At 34.2% G+C, this 23,967-nt stretch overlaps 2 protein-coding genes across 4 annotated transcripts in view; both read right to left on the reverse strand.

Annotated features, from left to right (window-relative positions):
- WDR89 (WD repeat domain 89) overlaps positions 1-23,967 on the reverse strand; it is a 59,227-nt gene that overhangs the window by 28,656 nt on the left and 6,604 nt on the right. Inside the window, exon 1 of one of the 2 annotated variants that reach the window (XM_074290331.1) lies at positions 1,893-2,316. The exons of the other annotated variant lie outside the window; for it this stretch is intronic. The gene's annotated coding sequence lies outside the window, so the exon portion shown is untranslated. Of the gene's footprint in view, positions 1-1,892; positions 2,317-23,967 lie in introns of those variants that run through there. 2 annotated transcript variants of the gene reach the window in all.
- SGPP1 (sphingosine-1-phosphate phosphatase 1) overlaps positions 17,646-23,967 on the reverse strand; it is a 45,205-nt gene continuing 38,883 nt past the window's right edge. For both annotated transcript variants that reach the window (XM_074290330.1, XM_074290329.1), the window contains one exon: positions 17,646-22,961. In XM_074290330.1, coding sequence (XP_074146431.1) covers positions 22,410-22,961 — 552 coding nt within the window. In that variant the 3' untranslated portion in view covers positions 17,646-22,409. The remainder of the gene's footprint in view (positions 22,962-23,967) is intronic.

Genomic DNA, 23,967 nt, shown 5'->3' on the forward strand with positions numbered 1-23,967 from the left:
AAAAAGCAGAGTCTTTAGATTCATACTAAAGAATACTTTAGAGAGTGTGCTCATCCCTAGATTGTTAGGATTCTTACAAAGTGCTAAGTTCTCTAGTTCACTAATGTACTAGTACTTACTAGAGTTCTACAAGATTCACACTTTAAAGAGAGCATATATAAGCTAGGAGCCTCAACCAGGATTCAGTCTGAGACATTCAGAAGTCAGAGAGGACAAGCCCACTAACGGACAAGCCTATTCTCGGAGGAGGAGCCAGATCCATTCCATCTTCCACCTTTGTGCTGGCTGGAGGTTGAAGCTGGCAAAGGCAAAGAACTAGCAGCAAGAGCTCTTGGGAACCAAGGAGAGAGATAGGCCTCTAAGAAAGCCAACTGGACCCAAGGAAGGAGACAAGACTTGGAAAGAGAAAATAAAGGATTTGGACTTTAACTCCTGGCTGCATTTGGGGGGATTACACTGAAGTGAACTGAAGGCTGCCTCCCAGAAGCTCCCCAAGAAACCTATCCTCAGAGAACATTATATTTAGACAACTGTAAAGTTAGGTAACCAGGTTTCTTAGTCTATAGTAAATTTTAAAGATGGGAGATTTAGCCATACTGAAGCCAAAATGAGGGCTTTTGAAGCATTTTAAAAATAAGTATGTATGTCTTTGTATATACACATAGAAAAGATAACAGGAGTTCACAAAGGAAGCACAAATAGGCAGTTTTGAAAATTACATGTGAACTTTAGCATATATATATATATATATATATCATATAAAGCAAGATGAAACAGAAATTCGTGGTTTTATTTACACTCTTCTTTTTGTGTTCCTCTGTTACTTGGAAATGTTCTTTTTGAGAGGTAACTTCAATTTACACATAGTACTTACACACTGTCTTTGTGTGTCTGTCTGTCTCTTTCTCCTAAAAAGCCAAACAGACCCTTAGTACTGGGACAACTCAACTCAAAATTGAAGTTCATACCTTGAGTCATTAAAGAATGAATTAAACCCAACATGCCCAGATTTTAAAGTATTTGTTTCAAAGCATTAAAAAAAGTTTGGGTACTTAAAAATACCCGAGACATCTCATCCACTGAAAAAGTGAGTAAAACGAGGTTAACCGCGCGTATCTAATTTTCATTCACAATTTGGGCTTAAATTATATTCCCAGCTCCTGATTCTGATAAATGTTCACCTTTTTTTTTTTTTTTTTTTTTTTGGCGTGTTGTGGACCTCAGTTGTTGTCTGAAATTTTAAACGGCGCCAAAAAGTGGTTGTTGAAAAATGCCTTTTTGTGTCACAGCTCTCTGGCAGTCTGATGAAGCCTATGGGTTCCATTTTAGAAAAATCTTTTTGGATGCATTAAGTATGATATGCAGAATTCAAAAGCACCAATTACGTTTTCTAAATATTTTTTAAAAATAAATTCACAAACCCCAGATTAAAAAGCTAGGATTATAAGGCGTCTAAGAGACGCACTGAATGAAGTACTGGACCGCGAATCAGGGAGACCAGAATTTAAAACCAACCTGGAATACATTCACTATGAGGCCCTGGGGAAGTCACTAAATCTCCGTCTGCTTCAAGTGTCTTCTTTTGTAAATGGAGGTAATCACCGCACCAATCTCGCAGCATTAAGAAAAAACGTGATTTGTGGAGTGCTTTGCAAACCTTAAAGCGGTGCACAAATGCTAGCTATTATGACTACTGCAAACCATTTCAGACAAACGGGATGCTTCCCCCGAGCTAAAAACAAAAACTCACCAAATCCTTTAAAGTTATTTAAAGTTCCACATTAATAACCACCCCATTATGAACTACCATCCTTGAAGTTCCTAGAGAGTCCGCTGGGTGTCACTAAGAGTCCCTTCGAGAGAAACAAGCAGAGGTAATGTACTAAACTCACCCGGAATTCGCTCCAGGGTCAAGTGACGAGAAAATCGGGGTCTTCTCAACTGCATTAATGATCCTTTCTCCTGCAACCTAAGCTTCCTAAAGGGGAAGGCGTTTTCTCCTCCTCAGGGCGCCAAGGGGGAAGGAGGAAGGGAGGTGTGCCCCTCTTCCCTCGCACGCACGCGGCCAGCTCCCAGAGTTTCAGGATCAATGGCTGCTCCCAGAAAGCTTCTGCAATCCAGCTTCCCCACTCGCCCTCGAAGTCTGTTCAAATCACCTTCAAAAGAAATGGGAGAAGGGAGAACACAGTGTCCCAATCACGTGGATAGCATCGCCCGCGGAGTTTCGAAGGAAGCCAAGAACCCGCTCCCTTTCCTTATTACCTCCGTCAATGCTAGGGTTCCTCTTTCTTCCCATTGGGTAGACTAAGAACGGAAGTCCAAAGGGATTGGTCAAAGCGAGACAAATGGGGCGGAGAAAGAGGAGGGGGAGAGAGTGAACGCGGAAGAAGCGTGTGGCCCGACTAAAGATGGGAAGAGCTAAAGGGAAGTGAGCGGCTGCGTCGTTACGACGTTCCCTTCTCCCCACGTCCATTACGTCAACTGAAACCATCCACAATTTAGTTTCTTTCAAGAAGCCATCATGGGATGAGAAAATCCGCAATGTTATGGATCTTCCCTGGTGGTCTCCAGTTGTCCTTGCTTGAAAACTTCCCTTGTGGGGCCACTGACTCTCCTGGGAGTCAGTGCTCAGAGGAAGGCGATCCCACCCACTCACATAAGTTTCTTTAACTTGAAAAAAAAATTTTTATAGCATCTTAAAAAATTATGAACTTGATAAACAGGAACTTTGTTCATTCGAAAGAAAGAAAGAAGAAAGGAAGGAGGGAGGAAGGAAGAAAGAAGGAAAGAAAGAATGGAGGGAGGAAGGAAGGAAGGAAAGAAAAAGAGTATGGTTAGATTTCTTATAGCTTTTTCTTTTTTAAATATAGCTTAAATGTAACAGTCGCTTCAACATTGCAGAGCAACTAGATGGCTAGAGTAGTGATCCTGAACTCAGGAAGACTCATCTTCCCAAGTTCAAATCTGACTTCAGACACTTACTGTGTAACCTTGAGCAAATCATGTAAGCCTGTTTACCTTAGTTTCTCATGTATAAAAATGACCTGGACAATGAAATGGAAAACCACTCCAAAATCTTTGCCAAGAAAACCCCAAAGAGGATCACAAAGAAGAGCACACTATTGAACAACAAAGAGAGCACCTCCTGCTTGTGCTTTGTGTCTCCTTATCAACAAGCATTTATGAAGTGCCACTATGCTAAAAGCTGGGACCACAAAAAATGCCCCCCCTAAAAAAAAACACTTGCTCCCAAAAAAGTCAGATTTCCGAAATCCCTTCTCTGTTCTATGTATGTTTCATTGATGCTGCTGTACTCATTTTTTTTTCTTTTTTCCCTTTTTTAAACCACTGGAGAGTTTATTATTATATTTCCATCCCAAGACACTTTCTCAGTTCCCTTCTATTCCTATAAAAACCTCCTAGGTTTAATTGAGCAAAATAAATTGTCCTATTGATTGTAGGTGACAAATATGGCTCATTCAGCCTGTTCATATGCATGTACAATCATTCTCCACTACCTCCTTACAAGAAAGGGTGGAAAGCAGGAGTCATCTTCAGTCTTTGCTACTTAAGAGTTCTGAAGCTTTTGAAGGTAATTTTGCTTAACAATTGCATAATGTTCTGATCAACTGTGCTAGTTCTCTCTCATCTCCCTCACTGTAGATAAATTTACTCAGATCTTTTCATGTTTCTGTGAATATGTCCCTTTCCTCCTTTTATAAGCTACAGTTATATTTAATTATAGTCATTTATGATCATTTCTTTGAGGCACTTAGTTTCCAGTTATTTGCAATGAAAAAAAAAAGCGACTATAAATATTTTTGTATCTATAGGCATGTCCTTTCTCTTTATTTTTTATTTTTTGGGGGCTATATATCCAATAGTGCTATCATTGCTTAAAGAAAATATACATAGCATATTGAGTTCAGTATGGTTCCAAATTGCTTTCCAGAATGTTAGAACCAGTTCATTTCTCCTCCAACAATGCATAGTGAGCTTATGTCTGCCGTTCTCCCTCTTTCCCCCCCCCCCCAGTTCTTCCAATAGGTATCATTCCCTCCCTTTTTAAATCTTTGACAATTTGATGGGTGTGAGTTGTCTTAATAAGCATTATAAAATTATCTTGCTGCATAAGAAAAATCAAAAAAGGAAAAAAATGAAAAAGAAAATAAAATGCAAGCAAACAACAAAAAAGAGTGAAAATGCTATGTTGTGATTCACACTCAGTTCCCATGATCCTCAGAATTATTTAATAAACATTTCTCTTTATGAGTATTTTGAAACACTTAAAACTATGTTGTTGAGAATTCACCTGTCCTCCTTTGAAAATATCCTGTGCATATGCTCTGATTATTTATTTCCTGAAAAATGGCATTCTGAATGTATTTATAGCCATTCCCTATGTTTATCAGACCCTTATCAGAGAAATTTGCTGCCAAAAAAATAAATTCTCATTTCTTTTCTTATAATTCTCACTACAATGATTTTGTTTGTATGAAACTTTAATTTTATCAGAATTATCTTTTTTTTTTGTTCAGCAGGATGATTTCAGAGAGACATAGAGACTTACATGAACTGATCTAAGTGAAATGAGCAGAACCAGGAGATCATTGTACATGGCAACTACAAAATAATACTATGCTCAATTTCTGGCTCTTTTCAACAATGAGATGATGATTCAGCACAGTTCCGATGATCTTGTGATGAAGAGAGCCATTTACACCCAGAGCAGGGATCATGGGAACTGAGTATGAATCACAATTTAGCATTTTCACTCTTTTTTGTTGTTTGCTTATTTTATTTTTTTTCCTTTTTGATTTGATTTTTCTTGTGCAGCAAGATAATTGTATAGATATATATGTATATGATGGATTTCACATATATTTTTACCATGTTTAACATATGTTAGATTACTTGTCATCTAGGGGAGGGTACAGGGGAAGGAGGAAAAATTGGAACATGAGGTTTTGCAAGAGTTAATGTTAAAAATTACCCATGCATATGTTTTGAAAATAAAAAGCTTTAATAAAAAAATAAATTAAAAAATCAAGAAGAAAAGGTTATATTTTTATGATCATCTTTTGTTAAGATTTTTTCCCCTATCCATAATTTTAAAAACTCTACTCTTCTCTCTTCCTCTAATTTGCCTTTTATATTTAAGGCCAGCACCTTTGGTACTTGAATTCTTCTGGCAGTTTGAAATATTTTTTCTTTGATTTGGAAACTACATTTGGGTTATGTATTCATGGATGTTTTCATTTGCTGTATCTTTCTGGAGATGACTATTAGAATCTTTCTGTTTTTACTCTCCCCTGTTTCTAATTGATTTATTGGGCAATTTTCTTTCCTTATATATTGAAATGTATTGTCCAGGTTTTTTACTTTGTCAAGGTTTTCAAAAAAGTATACTCTTAGAAATTTGGAACTTTGCCCAAAGGGCTATAAAACTGTGCATACCCTTTGACCCAGCAGTGTCATTGCTGGCTCTATATCTCAGGGAAATCTTAAAGGGAAAAGGACCCACATGTGCAAAAATGCTTGTAGCAGCTCCTTTTGTGGTGTCAAAGAATTGGGAAATGACTAGCACATCAGCTGGGGAATTGCTAAATAATTTATGGTATATGAAAGTTATGGAATATTATTGTTCTATAAAAAATTATGAACAAAGTGATTTTAGATTGACATGAACTGATGCTGAGCAAAACAAGCAGAACCAGGAATACATTGTACACAGTAACAGCAAGATTGTGTGATGACCAACTATGAAAGACTTGGCTCTTCTCAGCAATTCAGTTATTCAAGGCAATTCCAATAAACTTTGGATAGAAAATGCCATATGCCTCCAGAAAGAGAATATGGAGATTGAATGTAAATCAACATATGCTATGTTCACTTTTTTGTTTTGTTTTTCTCTTGTGGTTTTTCCCTTTTGTTCAGATTTTTCTCTCTCAACACAATTCATAAAGAAATATGTATTTTAAAAATTTATATACATGTATAAATAGAAAAAAATAAATCAATTTTTACTCTTTCCTGAGCTAGAAAACTTTGAGTATACTCCCTGTGATAGACTGTATATTTACCCTCTAATTTAATGTTGTTGTTTAATTATATACAGTGACTCCTTTTGGTGTTTTGTGTTGTTTCCTTCAAGTTATTTTACAAACAAGGAACTGGGGCAAACACGGCTAAATGACTTATTCAGGGTCACACAGCTAGTAAGTGATAGATTTAAACTCAGAAAGATCAGTTTTCCTGAACAAATCCAATACTCTATCACTGTGCCATCTAAACTGTCTTTTTATCATCTAATGATCAAGTTTTAATGGGGTTTACTAAACCCCTTTAAACCCAAATCTAAGTATAAAAAGACATTTGAGAAACAGAAACCCATTAAGATTGTCTATTATGGTGCTTGAGGATGCAACCTTTTGATGGAATGAATGTCCAACATGAATGAAATCCTGAAGTTACTGGTCAGGAAAATTTTTCCTCCAATTCTGCTTCAATCATAGAATACAATACCTTTGACATGGACACATCATTTTTTAAGTAAATTGAAGGTTTGTGAAGAGGTCATGAGATGCACAAGTCTTTAGTAAATGACCATTGCTGTTGCCATTTCCAACTCCATTCCTCCTAAGGACTTCTTGCTATGTCTGTTAACTGGCTTACTCTTGCATTAAAAGTCACCCAGAATTATAAGCTTCTTTGATATGTTGATGATAAAGGTTTCTAGGTCTTCATAAAATTTTTCTTGGCTTTCATCTGGGTTTGTCATTGAGAGAACATACACATTGGTGATGGTAGCATGGTGCTTTCCTGCAAGTGTCAATCGCATTATCATGAATATATCGTTCACTCTTTTTGGTAGGCATGCGAGCTTGTTGACTAGATTTGATTTGCAACCATTCTAGAAAATTCTAGAAAAATGTGTAACCAACTCCAACTTCAACAAACTAACCTTCATTTGCCAGCCTTGTTTCACTGAGGACTACTATTTGGATGTGATCAACCTGCCAAATTCTTTTGCAACAAGAGCTGTTCATCTTTCAGGTCTCTTGGATTTTATGTTGCCTATAAATATGCATATATTTCATGTACCAATGGCACATGGAATCCTATTTGCAAAAGTTTTTGTTTATCTTTTTAATGTTCTGACCACTGAGTAGGATCCCTACCTGTTGCAGTAAGAAAGGCAGGGTTGGGTAAAGCAGTTAATTTTTAGGGCACCTTTTCTAGGCTTTTCCTCCCACCAGGAAGTGAGCAGCACAATGCTTTGAAGGCTACTCAGACACCCAGGGAGCTGCAGAATCCCCCTGCCCAGTGAAATGACTATGGTCTGAGCCACTTGCATTCAGGGTTGTGATTACAGCTCCTATATCCTCACCTGCTTCTTTGTCACTTGTTACTTGCCACAGGACTTTGAGATAGGTTAAAAAAATGATATATAGGTTGTGCCTTTTTGCTTCATGAATAAATTAGATTTAAGTGATGCGTAGTTGAGCTAAGCCTCACTCTCCAGAGTCATTGGAGTCCATTAGTAAGACAAAGTCAAGACAACTGGTGATGGCTTGGGATGCAACAGATGACCTTGGTGTCTTCAATATCTAACTAAGATTTAGACTCTGTTTCAGTCACCTTCCTGGCTGGTAGAACAAATTGTTTTCATCTGCCCATTCTGCTGGAGGAACTTTTCACATATTTGGAGGATTCATCCCCCCAGCTCACCAAAGGATCCAAGACCCTCTGTTTATCCTTAACCTGGTTTAATCTGTCTGTGGAAACAGTTTGCCAGAAGGTGGCCATACTATTAGCTTATTAGACTCATAGATGAAAATTGTTTGAATTAAATGGACACCAAAGATAGAAAACAGCCCTGAAAAGGGCTCAGCAGCCCTCACACTAGAAGTACTAACCCTCCCTGAATATACTTTATGTCCCATCCAGAAGAGTGCAAGCAGAATGGTAATATTTAGAAACAATATTATATAAAAAATGGTGGAGGAAACTATAGATTTAAATTACAAAAGACTAAGGGGGAAGATATGATTACTGCCTTTAAATATCTGAAGAATAGTCATGTGGGAAAAGAAAAAAAAAAAAACCACTAGTTTTTTACAACGCAACTAAGGTCAGTTATTGGATATAGGCTGAGGCAGATTTTAATTTTAACAAAAACAATTTTCTAAAAGAATCCACAAACTCACAGAATTTCAGTTGAACAGGAACTCAGCAGCGATTAAGTTCAACTCAGATCCCAAAATGAATCTCCACTATAACATGTAAAGTAGGTTGTGGGACTCATTACCCCAACCACCACTCTCATTGGCAGACTAGATCTTTAGAATGCAGTTACTTGTTCCAAGGGTAAAATGGAGGGATTGGGGTTCTATTTTTTTTTTTGGTACTGTAGCCCCCATTGGTATGTTTCTATTGATTATGAGTTGATATCAATTAGTCAGCCAGGCTTAATTAGCTTTTAGAAATAAATATTAACTGTAGTATAGGAAGAACTTCATCAGAGCTGTGGTTGGTACAAAATAATCTCCAATTGGGGCCAAGTTCTCTCAAAAGTACAAAAAGAGTCCAGGAGAAAGTGGAGTCAGCTTAGAGAACACAAGAAAGAGCATATGTGACAAAGGAATAACTGATAATTCCTAGTTGACAAAGTTCTTTTGTCTCTTCTGTAGTGTCCTGATGAACCCTTCTACCATGCTCCTTGTAAAACTATGACAATGTCTAGTTTGTCTTTAGCTTATTTCATATATTTCCAGGTGCAGAATATTATTTTTTATTATTAATTTTATAATTATAATTTTTTTTGACAAGTACATATGCATGGGTAATTTTTTTTACATTATCCCTTGTACTCACTTCTATTTCGAGTTTTCCCCTCCTTCCCTCTACCCCCTCCCCTAGATGACAGGCAATCCCATACATGTTAAATATGTTATAGTATATCCTAGATACAATATATGTGTGCAGAACCGAATTTCTTGTTGCACAGGAAGAATTGGATTCAGAAGGTAAAAGTAACCTGGGAAGAAAGACAATAGGGAAAAGTTTATACTCATTTCCCAATGTTCCTTCTCTGGGTGTAGCTGATTCTGTCCATCATTGATCAATTGGAATTAGATTAGATCTTCTCTATGTTGAAGATATCCACTTCCATCAGAATATATCTTCATATAGTATCGTTGTTGAAGTGTATAATGATCTCCTGGTTCTGTTCATTTCACTCAGCATCAGTTCATGTAAGTCCCTCCAAGCCTCTCTTATTCATTCAGCTGGTCATTTCTTACAGAGCAATAATTATTCCATAACATTCATATACCATAATTTACCCAACCATTCTCCAATTGATGGGCATCCATTCATTTTCCAGTTTCTAGACACTACAAAAAGAGCTGCCACAAACATTTTGGCACATACAGGTCCCTTTTCCTTCTTTAGTATTTCTTTGGGATATAAACCCAGTAGTAGCACTGCTGGATCAAAGGCCATATATGCAGAGTTTGATAACTTTTGGGGCATAGTTCCAAATTGCTCTTCAGAATGGTTGGATTCTTTCACAACTCCACCAACAATGCATCAATGTCCCAGTTTTCCCACAGCCCCTCCAACATTCATCATTATTTGTTCCTGTCATCTTAGCCAATCTGATAGGTGTGTAGTGGTATCTCAGAGTTGTCTTAATTTGCATTTCTCTGATCAATAGTGATTTGGAACACTCTTTCATATGAGTGGAAATAGTTTCAATTTCATCATCTGAAAATTGTCTGTTCATATCCTTTGACCACTTATCAATTGGAGAATGGTTTGATTTCTTATAGAGTCAGTTTTCTATATATTTTGGAGATGAGGCCTTTATCAGAACCTTTAACTGTAAAAATATTTTCCCAATTTGTTACTTCCCTTCTAATCTTGTTTTGCATTAGTTTTGTTTGTACAAAAGCTTTTTAATTTGATATAATCAAAGTTTTCTATTTTGTGATCAATAATGATCTCTAGTTCTCCTTTGATCACAAATTCCTTCTTTCTCCACAAGTCTGAGAGGTAAACTATCCTACGTTCCTCTATTTATGATCTCGTTCTGTATGCCTAAATTAGGGACCCATTTTGATCTTATCTTGGTATATGGTGTTAAGTGTGGGTCCATATCTAATTTCTGCCATACTAATTTCCAGTTTTCCCAGAAGCTTTTGTCAAATAATGAATTCTTATCCCAAAAGTTGGGATCTTTGGGTTTGTCAAACACTAGATTGATATAGTTATACACTATTTTGTCCTGTGAACCTAACCTATTCCACTGATTAACTAGTCTATTTCTTAGCCAATACCAAATGGTTTTGGTGACTGCTGCTTTATAATATAGTTTTAGATCAGGTACAGCTAGGCCACTTGCATTTGATTTTTTTTTCATTAATTCCCTTGAAATTCTTCACCTTTTGTTCTTCCATATGAATTTTGTTATTTTTTTCTAGGTCATTAAAATAGTTTCTTGGGAGTCTGATTGGTATAACACTAAATAAATAGTTTAGGGAGCATTGTCATCTTTATTATATTCACTCGGCTTAACACTTAATATGTTAGCTACTGATGTTCCAGATATGCTGAATGGACACTTTTTAGGAAGTCCAAATTATTTTGACTTTTTAAATTTCACAAAGTCATTTTCTGGTCAAGAGGAAAGAGACAGAAATTGTCTCTTTACTCTCCCCTCCCCCTAGATCATCACAAAAAAAGCTACAGTATTTTTGAACATGTGAACTTTTTCTTTACTCTCTTTGGGGTATAAATGTAATAGTAGCATTGCTAGGTCAAATATGCCCAGTTTAATTGCTTTATGGGTCTAGTTCTAAACTGCTTTCCAGAATGCTAGAACATTTCATAGTTCCAACATTACATTAGCCCAACAGAATTTGACATTTTCCTTTTTTGCCACTTTGCTAATCTGAAAGGTAAAAAGTCGAATTGTTTTAATTTGTTTTTCTCTTTAATTGTTTTAAAGCATTTGTCTTTTCTCCCCCTCCCCCCAGGCTGGGGTTAAGTGACTTGCCCAGAGTCACACAGCTAGGAAGTGTTAAGTGTCTGAGACCAGATTTGAACTCGGGTCCTCCTGAATTCAGGTCTGGTGCTCTATTCACTGCGCCACCTAGCTGCCCCTAAAGCATTTTTCATAAAATTATTGATAACTTGGATTTCTTCAGTTGGATACTGCTTCTTCATATATTTTATCAATTAAGATTCCTTACATATCTAAGAAATGAAACTTTTATGAGAAAAAGTTGCTATAAAGATTTCTTACTAGTCCTAGTTTAGAACATCTCTTGTCAGGAGTCTGTCATTGATATATTTTAAGCAGTGTTCCCTAAGTCCAAATTCCTTTATTTTGGTTTCATTTTAAGTATTTTATTTTTTTTCCAATTACATGTAAAAATAATTTTATATTTAAAATAGCAATTTGATATACATTATAAATATGCAATCATTCAAAACATATTTCCATATTTGTCATGTTGTAAAAGAAAACAGACTCACTCTCACTCCCTCTCCCCAAATAAAGTGAAAAATATTATGATTCAATCTACATTCAGATTCTATCAGTTCTTTCTTTGGAGGTGAAAAATATTTTCCATTATATAATTGTCTTTGAAATTGTCTTGAATCATTCTATTCCTGAGAAGAGTTGTCATTTCACAGGTGATCATTGTACAAATATTGTTGCTGTTGCGTATCCTGGTTTGGCTCACTTCACTTTGCAACGATTCATCTAAGTCTTTCCAGGTTTTTCTGAAAGCATCCTATTCTTTATTATAGCATAATGGTATTCCATTACAATCATATATGACAATTTGTTCAGCCATTCTCCAGTTGATGGGTATCACCTCAGTTTCTAAATCTTTGCCACCACAAAAACAGCTGCTACAAATATATTTGTACAAATTGGTCCTTTTTTTGGGGATACAGACCTACTAGTAGCATTGCTAGATTAAAGGATATACATCTGTGTATATTTAGGGCATAGTTCTAAATTGCTCTCCAGAATGTTTGGATCAGTTCATAACTCCAATACTGCATTAGAGTTCCAGTTTTCCCATTTCCCTATGAACGTTTATATTTTCTTCTGTTATATCAGCCAATCTCAGAGGTATGACATAGTACCCCCAAAGCTGTTTTAATTTTCATTTTTCTAATAGTGATTTAAGAGCATTTTTAATGACTATAGCTAGCTTTAATTTCATTTTATCAATTGGGAATGACTTGTATTATAAATTTAACTCAGTACTCTGTATGAGAAATGAGACTTTTATCAGACACCTGCTATTAAAAAAAAAAAATTTCCCAGTTTTCTGCTTCCCTTCTAATCTTTGCTACATTGCATTTGTTTGTGCAAAATTTTCTAAATATAATCAAAATTATGCATTTTGTAATCATGTATTATCTCTCTTGTTTGGTCATAAATTCTTTTATTCATATATCTGACAGGTAAACTTCCATGCTAATTTGTTTATACTGTCCTTTATGTCTAAATCATGTACTCATTTTGACCTTAATTTGGATTACAGTGTGAGATATTGGTCTGTATCTAGGTTCTGCCAAATTGTTTTTGTTTTCCCAGCAGTGTTTGTGAAATATTGAGTTAACCCCAAAATGTGGATCTTTAGGTTTATCACACACTAAATTATTGTGGCCATTACCCCAATCTTTTCCACTGAGCCACCACTGTTTCTTAGCCAATACAATATTGTTTTGATTACCACTTTATAATACAGCTTGAGATCTGGTATGGATAAGCCACCTTCCCATCAGCATAGAAATGCTGATAATTTATGTGGGTTACTTTATATCCTACAACTTTGGTAAACTTGTTATTTTAACTAGTTTTTTGTTTTTTGTTTTTGTTTTTTAGTTGATTCTCTAAGTATATCATCATATTTGTGGGGTAATAATTTGTTTCTTCATTTGTTATTGTTTGGTTGTTTCCGTTCTATCCAACTCTGTGATCCCATTCGGAATTTTCTTAGTAAAAAAAACTTTAGTGGTTTATCATTTCCTCCTTTCCGTTATTTAACAAATGAGAAAATTGAAATAGGGTTAAGTGATTTGCCCAGGGACATACAGGTAGTGTCTGAAGCTTCATTTGAATTCAGAGAGGTGTCTTTCTGACTTTAGGCCCTGACTTCTCTCCACTGTACCACTTAGCTACACTTTTCCTCATTATCTATTCCAGTTCTTTCAATTTCTTTTTCTTCTCTTATTGCTATAGTCAGAATCTTTACTCAAGATTTTTTAAAACAATATTTTTCCTCAGTTATATGTAAAGATATTTTTAACATTCACTTTTTAAAAATTTTGGGTTCCTAATTTCCTTTCCCTCTCACCTCCCTCCTCTCTGAAACAGTAGCAATACATATGTATATATGTATGTGTGTACTCAATCATGAAGCCATACTAATGGTCATGTTGTGAAAGAAGACAAAGAACCAAAGGGAAATAAACCACAAAAACAAAAAACAAAAACAAAACAAAATATAGAAAGTGAAAAATAGTATGCTTCTTTCTCTATCACTTCTTTTCATCATGAGTCCTTTGGAATTTTATTGGATGATTGCATTGGTGAGAAAAACTAAGTCATTTACAACTTTGTAAATTATTGTATAGTATTGTTTTTACTATGTACTGTTGAGGGCGGTAGCCCCTTTGGTATTCCTTGTTTGATCTACAACTTCCTTTGGGACTTGGACTTTGATACAAGATCTGGTCAAACTAGTCTGGGCTTGTACCCAGCCCCCCACTGGATCTGAGCTGGCTTGGATAAAGCCTGCCAAAAATCTGGCCTTCTAGGAATTAACCTGAGCTCCGCTCATTACTTCTTCAAGCAGATAAAAAGAGCAAAGCTAGAACCATCTTTGGTTCAGAGATTTGAAAGATGCCAGCCAAGATGCTTGCATCAGAGATTTTCTGTCCCCGCAACTTTCGGTGTATATCTTCCTCTATCTAATGCCTTTTACTAACCAGACCTTAACTTTGCTTCCAAACCCTGCAATAAACATCTTTTACCCATCTAGGTTTTCGGGCCTGTAAATTCATTTACAGGGGACTCTCGCCGCCTCTAGACCTGATTTAACTTTGTATCCTTGTGCCGAATCCTAAGGGGGTTGCAGGGGAGCTCCATGTGACTCCCTGTACCCCGAATCCTGCCACTAGACCTCACTTAATCCTATTGAGGTATATACCTCATTATTAAGTATTTATCTCATGATTTGGTTCAAGTTACCTCATCATTTTGAGGTTCCCTATTACCTCATCATGTACAATGTTCTACTTCTGTATAGCTAGTAAAATATTTTTTAAAATGGTGGTGATAATTGGCATCCTTGCTTCACTCCATCTTATTGAGAAGGCTTCTAGCTTATCCACATTACAAATAATGCTTGCTACTGGTTTTAGATACTTATCTATTTTTTAATTTTAAGGAGAATTCCCATTTGTTTCTAAGATCTCTATTGATTTTAATAGCAATGGGTGTTTGATTTTGTCAAATGCTTTTTCTGCATCTATTAAATTATGTTATTTTGTCATTGATATGGTCAATCATGCTGGTGAGTTTTCTTAATACTGAACCCACTCTGCATTTCTGATATAAATCCAACTTGCTCATAGGATATGATCGTTGTCATACACTGCTATAATCTTGCTAGTATTTCAGTTTTTTGCTTCGATATTCATTAGAGAAATTGGTCTATAATTTCCTGTTTTTGCTCTTCCCCGTTTAGGTGTCAACACCATATCTGTGTGGTGAAAAGGAATTTAATATGATTTCTTTGCCTATTTTCCCAAAAAGTTTAATATTGTAATGGATTGTTTTTTAAATATTTGTGGTAGAATTCACTTTAGAATTGGAGATTTAACTTGGTCCATTTGGTCATAGGGATTTTTTTAAGGAAGGTCACCTATAACTTGTTAAATTTATTTTTCCAATAATAATAAAGAAGTCATTTAAGTGTATTTAAGTATTCTATTTCTTCTTCTGTTAATCTGAGCAATTCATATTTTGATAAAACTTCATTTCACTTAGATCATTATATCTATTGGCATATAATTGGGCAAAACAGTTCCTAATTGCTTTACTCATAGGTAAATTCATCCTTTTCTCTTTTTTTGATACTTTCTTTTGTACATCAAATTATTTTACAAAATTCCTTTCATAGATTTTACCTTCTCAGTCAAGCCTCCCAAATCAGTTTCTAATTTTCTTTCATCTTAAGGCAGGACTAGGGAACCTTTTTTTGTGCCAAGGGTCATTTGGATATTTATAACATCATTCACAGAACATGCAAAATTATCAATTTATAAAACTCAAGCAGTGGGAGGTTATTATAGCTCTCAGCTCATATCACCTAAGTGATACCTTAGCAAATAATTTCACTGGCCTTACATGGTCTGTGGCTGGGCATTGCCCACCCTCTTGGGCCGTTGTCATTTTCTTGCCTCAAAACTTCATAATCTTTGGTGAATTTAAAAAATTTTCTTTGAACAGTGCCATTTGTGACTATGAATCAATAGAAGTTGGTAATAAGTTATCTTGTTTTAAAAATTCTTGGAAGTTTCTCTATTGTGTCTTTGATATAAGTCCTATTATCAGGTTGACAAGCAGTTGCCTTTATAACACATAGTAGTCTCCAATGAGCACCTATTCCTGTCTTCTCTAATCTTCACTGAATGAGACTGTGGCTCTACTGTCACTTCTTAAAGGACATCTGCTTCTTTAGAACATTTAGTTTCCTCTTTTCCAAGAGCTTCAAATTTCCTTTTAAATATCAAATATATAGTAGCTCTTTTCTCATCATTATTTTATGACATTCTTCCATTTTCTCCCTGATTGACAAATGTTTTCCCAGAACCAGTCCTGATCCATTCCGCTCCTCCCCTATTATTCTATTTCTTTCAATTAAACTTCATGGTAACTTTTTACACTTCAGTGGGGAGGGATTTCACTTTCTATAAATGGAAAACTACTTTTAGACCCCAGGTAGCTAATGGAACAGAGGAACATGCTGCTTTAAAAATGGAGTACCCTGCTACTTGGAAGTATTGCCTATGGGGGCAGCTAACTGGTGCAGTGGATAGAGCCCCAGCCCTGAAATCAGGAGGACCTGAGTTCTAATTTGTTCTCAGACACTTAATACTTCCCTAGCTATGTGATCCTGGGCAAGTCATTTAACCCCAATTGCCTCAAGGGGAAAAAAAAAAAAAACTTTGAAGAATTCCATATGGCTTGCTGTCAGTGATATTATGAAAGCTATTCTTGTATTGGGTGGGAAAATGAATTATATAGCTTTTAAGATGCTTTTCAATATCTAAAACTGTGATAATTCAGAACCTATAGATTAAACCATAAAAGTTTTTCTTTTTAAAGAAAAGACTTTCAGATGGAAATGTCACATAAACATAAGAAAAAATTTGTATTTTAAACATTTTTTTAAAAAATTGGACAGTATAGTTATTCCTATAGAATTTAAATAAGTGTATTCTCTACATTGCAAAAAGATTGGTCTTTGAAAATGTATATTTCTTAGTTACAAAAAATTATAAAAAATAGGTATTCATAATCTATTATTTAAGTTTACCACATTTCTATTAAAATTAGAATATTAATTAAATTGGATTTTTATGGAACATTTGCTTAACTAGATTATCTTTGTGAGATCATGAAATGTTTTTTGAACTTAAAAAAATGTTGCTCAAGAAAATCTCTTAACTATTAATATTCACAATGAAGATAAAAATTTGAAGCGCTTACGATTCATTTTGTCTCCATTTACTTGAGCATAGACAAATTGGGTAGGATAAAGAACACTGCATTAGGCCAGGAGAACTAGGTTCTATTGCTACTGGTTCATATCAACAAGTCATAATGAAGCCATGGAAAAGTTACTTACCTTTTCAAAGCACTTTTGTCTCTAACTTGAGAATTGAACTAGATAAGCTCTAGAGTTCTAATGACCTTTGGATCATTTTTTTCCCTGTGAATCATCTTAGTTAGGTATCCTTTCTAATTAGCTTTTTTATGGTATTAGGAGAACTCTACAAAAGATAAGTTTCACCATGGGATTATACTCTATTACAGTGTTCCTCAAACTTTTTAAATAGGGGGCCAGTTCACTGTGCCTCAGACTGTTGGAGGGCTGGACTACAGTAAAAACAAAAACTCACATTCCATCTCCGCCCCTCAGCCCAGTGCCGGAAGTTCACCTTGCTAACCCGAGTTAGCAGTCTGATTTTGCCTTAACCCTTGGGCTGCATAAACGTCCTCTGCAGGCCACATAAACATCCTCAGCATATAGCCTGAGGGCCATAGTTTGAGGACCCCTGCTCTATTACCTTTCAAATTAAAAAAGCCCAACCAAGTTCCAAAAGTAGCATTTGAAGACAGGACTAATGTTTAGCTTTAGAGCCTTAGAAGTTTTTGAATTTATATAGGATCATAAGAAAGGAGGAAAAAAGTCCAACCTGGCATCCACGTTTTGAAATATTGCCAACCCCATGTATTTTCTGACAGTTCTGTTTTTCATTAAAAATTTACATCTGAATTGTATAGGATTGACAATTAGATTTAAAATGACACTCTAGCCAAATTTTTAATTTACATTAAGTAGCTAGTTTATTGCATACCGGTCAATCCCACAAGATTTTATTTTCAGTTCAATTCTACAAAGGGATTTAGAAGGGATTGGAAGTTATACAGCTTGTATTCCCATATGAATTGAATGTATTTTTCTCTTGTAAATCTCATTTAAACATTGAATAAGTAATATCTTAAAACTGAATTGGACACAAACCACATTTTAGATAATAGATGTATTGTACTTACTACATGCAAAACTTATTTTTAAGTACCTGAATTATTGCCAGCCCTTAAATATTTACATACCCAAAGTAATAAAAATCTTACAGATAACAGAATTTTAAATTTTGTTTACAAATTGAAAATCACATGTTAACTATTTAGACTAAAGAATAAAGAAAACTCAAATCTGAAAACAAATACTGCTGTGGTTAGTTATGTTTGTTTGTTTTTTAACCTTCTTAGTATAATAAAACTGCTCAGTTCCTCAATAGAAAAATATTAAGAGTATCCTAAACAAACTAGAGAAAACCAAAATACTTTGGTTAGCTAATTACCTTGAATTTCCTTCTTAATTAGATAATAAACTAAATATATGCAATGAATTATCTTATATGTATTACAGAAATTTCTTAAAAGTTTAAGCTGCATGTGTGCAACTTTTGAAGAATCATAATGAGATTACAGACAATATGAAACTAGTTATCAGAATCCACTTTGGGGTGGGCGGAATCTTATTCCCATGAAAAAAGTAGCTGGGAATAATAATTATGGAACTCTCTTACAAATTCCCAGAGGATATGTTCTAGAAATTCCTGAGAAGATAGTGCTGAATGTAATTCTGCAAGAGAAAACAGCTAAAGCCCCTTAAGAAAATCTAGAAAAAGCACAAAGCTTCTAGCCTACTTAATAGGAAACTTTAAGCAAAAATAACTTTTCAGCAAGGAGATTCACAAATTGATCAAAAAAAAATTGTGGTAGTTAGAAGAGCAAAATTAAATTTCTGTTTCTCTGTACCTTTTAGCTACTAGCTGTTTGATCCCCATGGAAGAAAAGTATAGGTAGAAGTGGTGAGAAAGCTGGTTAATAGGAGCTTATTAAAAGACAAAACTAAAAAGTGAACATCTCTCTAATAGCAGACCTGTCTCAAATAACCAGGAGAAGAACCTTCAAATAGGTATTTCTAAATATGCAGGAACTCTATGCAGGTAATTTTGAAGAGGGAGAAAAAAGGAAAGAGCAGCCAAACAATTCTAGTCTGTTCCATATTTTTAAAAAAATCTATTTTTAGAATGTTTTAAAAAGTAATATAACAACACAATATATAATAGAATCTACTGAATGTAAAAGTACCTAAAGCTTATTTATTTATTTATTTAAGACAGTCTGATTATACTGATTGGGAAAAGAATATAGCACACTGAGGCTATATGAAACCTCAAGAGGGTTTTCTATAGAGGGTTCTATCCAAAAGTGGCTCTTAAAATAGTATATTAAAACCTTTTCTTTTTATTGTGCTAAATAACTTACATCTTACATAATCACTCAAAAACCAGGTGTTAAAAACTCACTTCAATTTAAAAACTAAAAACAATCTATTTACTCTGAACGGAGTTGCAATAATTTATAAAACTTGACAAACTGCCCACAGCTTAGCAACTTGGAAATCTTTCAGATTCCCTCACAAGTTTAATTTTTTTAAAAAATGTCTTCTAATCATGCTTTTTAAAAAATCTTTAAAAGCAAGAAAATCAAAAGTACTATTTCACCTTTAAAGCTATATTTAAGACATTTTTGGTATAAGCTGACAAATATTTTTGCATATGTTTATTAACATGAAAAAAGGCTTTGAATAAAAAAAAACTCAAAAGAATTTTTAGTGATGAGCATTAATTATATACCACATGTACCTGGTAATTTATGATGCTTAGTTGTGTTTGAATTAGATTTACCATTTGTCAAATATTTTTGTTGGAAGATTTTCATTTTAATTCTGTACAGAGCAGTGGATGTATATTATATTGTCCTTAAGATACATGTTATCTTTTATAGTTTGAAAGATCTTATAATTTCACTTGTTATTAAATAGATAAGATTAGTAATTTACATAAGACCTTAATATGAGTTTTCTGCATTTCTCAAAAAAAACCAAAGACATAAGATATGAGTTTGAATCCCAGCTTTGCCACTTGTTTAATAGAGTACACTTGGATGAATCACAGCCTTTTCAAGCTTATCTTTTCATTAGTAAATGGGGATAATATAATTTTAAAATACTATCTACTTTCACAAGGTTATTATGAGGAAAGTGCTTTGTATACCTTAAAAGCCTACTATGCACTGAGTTATCATTTTTCAATCATATCTGGAACTAACATTTTTCTAACTCCTTTAAAAATTCATCTCATTATTGCTTTGTTCTATTTGGAAAAGTTATCTTTTCTCAACATGTTGATTAATCACAGAATGCTAATGATATCAACTACAAATACTAAAATCACAATTTTGGAAATAAATCCATAATTTTTATTCCACTAACAATTAGCCATAGATTTAATAATTTTTTAAAAAGGTACAATGCACTTTATTACAATCCAAGACTATTATAAAAGAATAAAAGGAAGACTCATTAGATTGCAAAGGAAATGCTTCATTTTCTATCTCTGTGACCTGAGAAAAGTCCATTCACCCTTACAGGGCCTCAGTCAGATCCTCTAGTGCTTAGCACAGGGCCTGGCCTATAGCAGGTGCCACACAAATGCTAATTAATTCATTAACTTAGGAGTCCTAATCAATAAGAGAAGTTGGATTAGATCGCTAAAGGGCTCTGTCTAGAACTAAAATCAAACAAAGATAAAAATTAATGGCTATTGAATGAGCTATAATAATAGATTGTTTAAGAAAAAAGCCTTTTTGAATGAAAATTCTAACCATGTGTTCAAGATGCTTACCAAATAGTGCCAAAAAAAAAAAAAATTTGTAAAAGAAAATCTTAAATTTGGTTTTTATTTTTAGATATATTTAGCATAGAAAAAAACACAATGAATATGTGCAAACTAATATTGTTTTAAACTCAATATAAATGCATAGCATAGTACAGAAATCAACTCATGGAAAATATTCTCCTAAATTCATTTTTCTGAACTCCAATTTGGAAAAGAAAAGCTACTTTCTCATCTTTAAAAGAATAGATATCAATTAGTTCCTATAAATATTAATGCTTGAACTGTAGTTAACAGATTAAATTTAGGCCAGTTGTCAACCCAAGGTCTCAATTAACTGTGAGCTGCAGTAGCTATTATTTATCAAAACAAAAATATTTTTAAGGCTACTTCCTGGGTCCACAATATAGATATTGCATTAAAATCACCAATAAGTTATCCTGATGTTTACATAGTAATTTCCTCATATATGAAATTTAATTGTAGGAAATGAATATTAACTTAATTTCAAAGGAAATTAAACCTCAAGTATAAAAAAGTAAACGGAATAAATGATAGCCTAATACTGCTTCCAAGTTTTATAAAGAAATAAAACTGAAAAATTATAGGATCTGGAGATAGTAGTTACTACTCTCTTTTAAATTATTTATTCTGTCTTAAGTCATCAGTAAATGGATTAAACCAGAAAGATTAACACTGTCAACCACAGGCCTTGGGAAATAATTTAAGAAGAATATTATAAATGAAGCTGAGTTAATGTTCCACCGCCTACATTTCAATTACATTTCTCTCTGCTAGAAATACTAACCTGCAATAGTCAAGACAATGTGCAAAAAAAAAAATCTTCCTGTAATTTAACAACCAAAAAATCCTATAGACTACACAATCCATTAGCTGTTAAAGTCACTGAGAAAGCTTAGTTCGTTCTATTTATCAACATACAAGCTACCATGTATAGTTTACTTCTAAACTCCTCAGAATTTTCTCAACATAAGTTAAAAAAAATTTCCCTAATTATGTCATTGAAGATAGAGTTATCAGTCCTATTTTTACATCACAGTATACATGGCATTTCTTAATTCAGCAACAGAAAGGCACAATTAATACGCAGTAAAATACAGTACCTGAATCATTATAGAGAACTCTAAAATGAATGCAAACCAAAATATTTTCAACTGTACACAGAACTAAAACAAAAAACAAACAAAAAAAAGTTTTTAAAACCAAAAAATTTTGAATGCAAAAGTTAATTTTACTTCAAATTTGGTCCATTAAATGCCTCCTATGTAGATCAACAAGTTTACCATGAAAGGTGATAAGGAGGTAATAAACAGATAAATGGTTTGCATACTAATTTTGTTTTCATTAAGCATGTGATTAAATTAAGAAATGGCTCACATTCTAAATAAAGAAAAAAATTTTTTTTGCCAGGTTATCACAACGTACCTGGATTAAATCCAAATACAAAGGCATAACTGAATGAATATTATTTATGTTTATTTATACAAGCCCATTGTTTATTTAGACTCACATATAATATATTAGGTATATAAATATATAATGACATACCTTAAAATATATTATATGTAGATCTACAACCCAAATGTATAAAATACCCCAAAACATCATACTTAAGGGATGTCCATAACTTTCTCGATGTTGAAACTTCTTAGCATTCTCCAAAACAATATCCAGATGCAGTGGTAAAAAGCACTCTCTCTGCTTTATGTTCACTTAAATACTTATTTAAGTAAAATTTCTGCAAAAGCATTGAACTGACTTTTGCCTCAGAATTATTCTCACATACTGCCTTTCTCATAAATGATAGGCCATCAGGAAAGGCCAATAAAGAAAAATAAGCAAGGAACCAGAAATGTGATAGAGAAGCCAACCATTCCATAGGTTATATAACGATAAGTAAGTTCAATTTCCATGCACTGTCTTGCTTTTCGAATATCATCACTTTTTATACCAAATATTTTACAGGCCAATGGGATGCTGATCTTTTTCATTACAATTCTAATTAGTAGCAAAAATACCATTCCTATTAGAATCCGCAATATGACTTTTCCAAAACGAGTCACGGTGATGAAGGGAACAGTTAATGGCAATGTATCAAGAGGAGGATCTGACATTAGACCAATGCAGTAAGCAGCATGAGATCCACATGCAATTCCTGCACCACTGCCCAGGATCTGAGCTGTATCTCCTCGTGATGTACTCCAAGTGTCAAGGGTGAAGGAAAAGATCCCCAAGGCTAAATGTAAACTGATGATAATTAGTGGAGAATATTTGTAAGTTTGGTTGAAGTTATCAATCAGCTCCACATATGGATAGAAGACAGCTAAGATAAATATAGCATACAGGAATCCAGCAATAATGTCCTGAAGATAGAAAGAAAAAACAGTTTTAGTAAGGTGTTATTTTGCTCTTTTAAAGTTAAAACTTTTTAACATTCAGAAAACTAAAAGACTATAAACTTTAGGAAAACAATAAGAAGAAAACAATCTACATAATGGGTATAAAACAGAATAAGTAGAAGATAAAAAAAAAATTCTGCCAGTTTTATATTAAACCAAAGCTTAAGAGATGTACTCTTAAATAAATGAAATGTTCTCTAAAATTTGAGGTGTAAGTTATCATAATAAAAAAATCATAGAAATATGAATTATAAAGAGTTCAAAAAAAAGATGTTGTTTACCGCAGTTTCCAGAAGAAAACCAAGCTATTAATAACTACAAGAATAACTACAAGTAATAATTACAAGAAAAAAGTGGTTTAAATCACTAATAATTAGACAAATGAAAATTAAACAATTTTGAGATTCTACTTCATATCTTTTATTCATTCAATGAACTTTTATTAAATGCCTACTATGTGCCAGGCACTGTGCTGAGAACTGAGGATGCAAGACAGTCCCTGCCCCTCAAGGAGTTTATTGTCAGACTAGTAAAGGCAACAAAATAGAAAAACAGCAAATGCTACTGAGGCTGTGGGAGAATAGATTTAATAATGTATTGTTTGCTTGTGGAGCTATGAATTTGCCTGACCATTTTGGAAAGCAATTGGGAAATAGGCTCGAGGGATTAAACTGTGTGTGCTCTTTGACCTAGCAATACCACCATTAGGACTTCTGCATAAACCAAAGCTTGAGTAGCTAGGTGGTTGAGTGGATAGAGTGTTAGGGCTGTAGCCAGGAAAACCTGAGTTCAAATTTAGCCTCAAGATACTTTCTAGTTGTATGACCCTGGAAAAGACACTGAACTACTGTTTTGCCTTAATCCAAAGGAGAAGGAAATACCAAGATCTTTGCAAAGAAAATCCTATGGCTGCTGCACTGGCATGCTAAGGTCTACAGGGTCACAAAGCCAGGCCTGAATAATAACAGCG

This window comes from Sminthopsis crassicaudata, chromosome 2, assembly GCF_048593235.1.
Source record: "Sminthopsis crassicaudata isolate SCR6 chromosome 2, ASM4859323v1, whole genome shotgun sequence".
Lineage (NCBI taxonomy): Eukaryota > Metazoa > Chordata > Mammalia > Dasyuromorphia > Dasyuridae > Sminthopsis > Sminthopsis crassicaudata.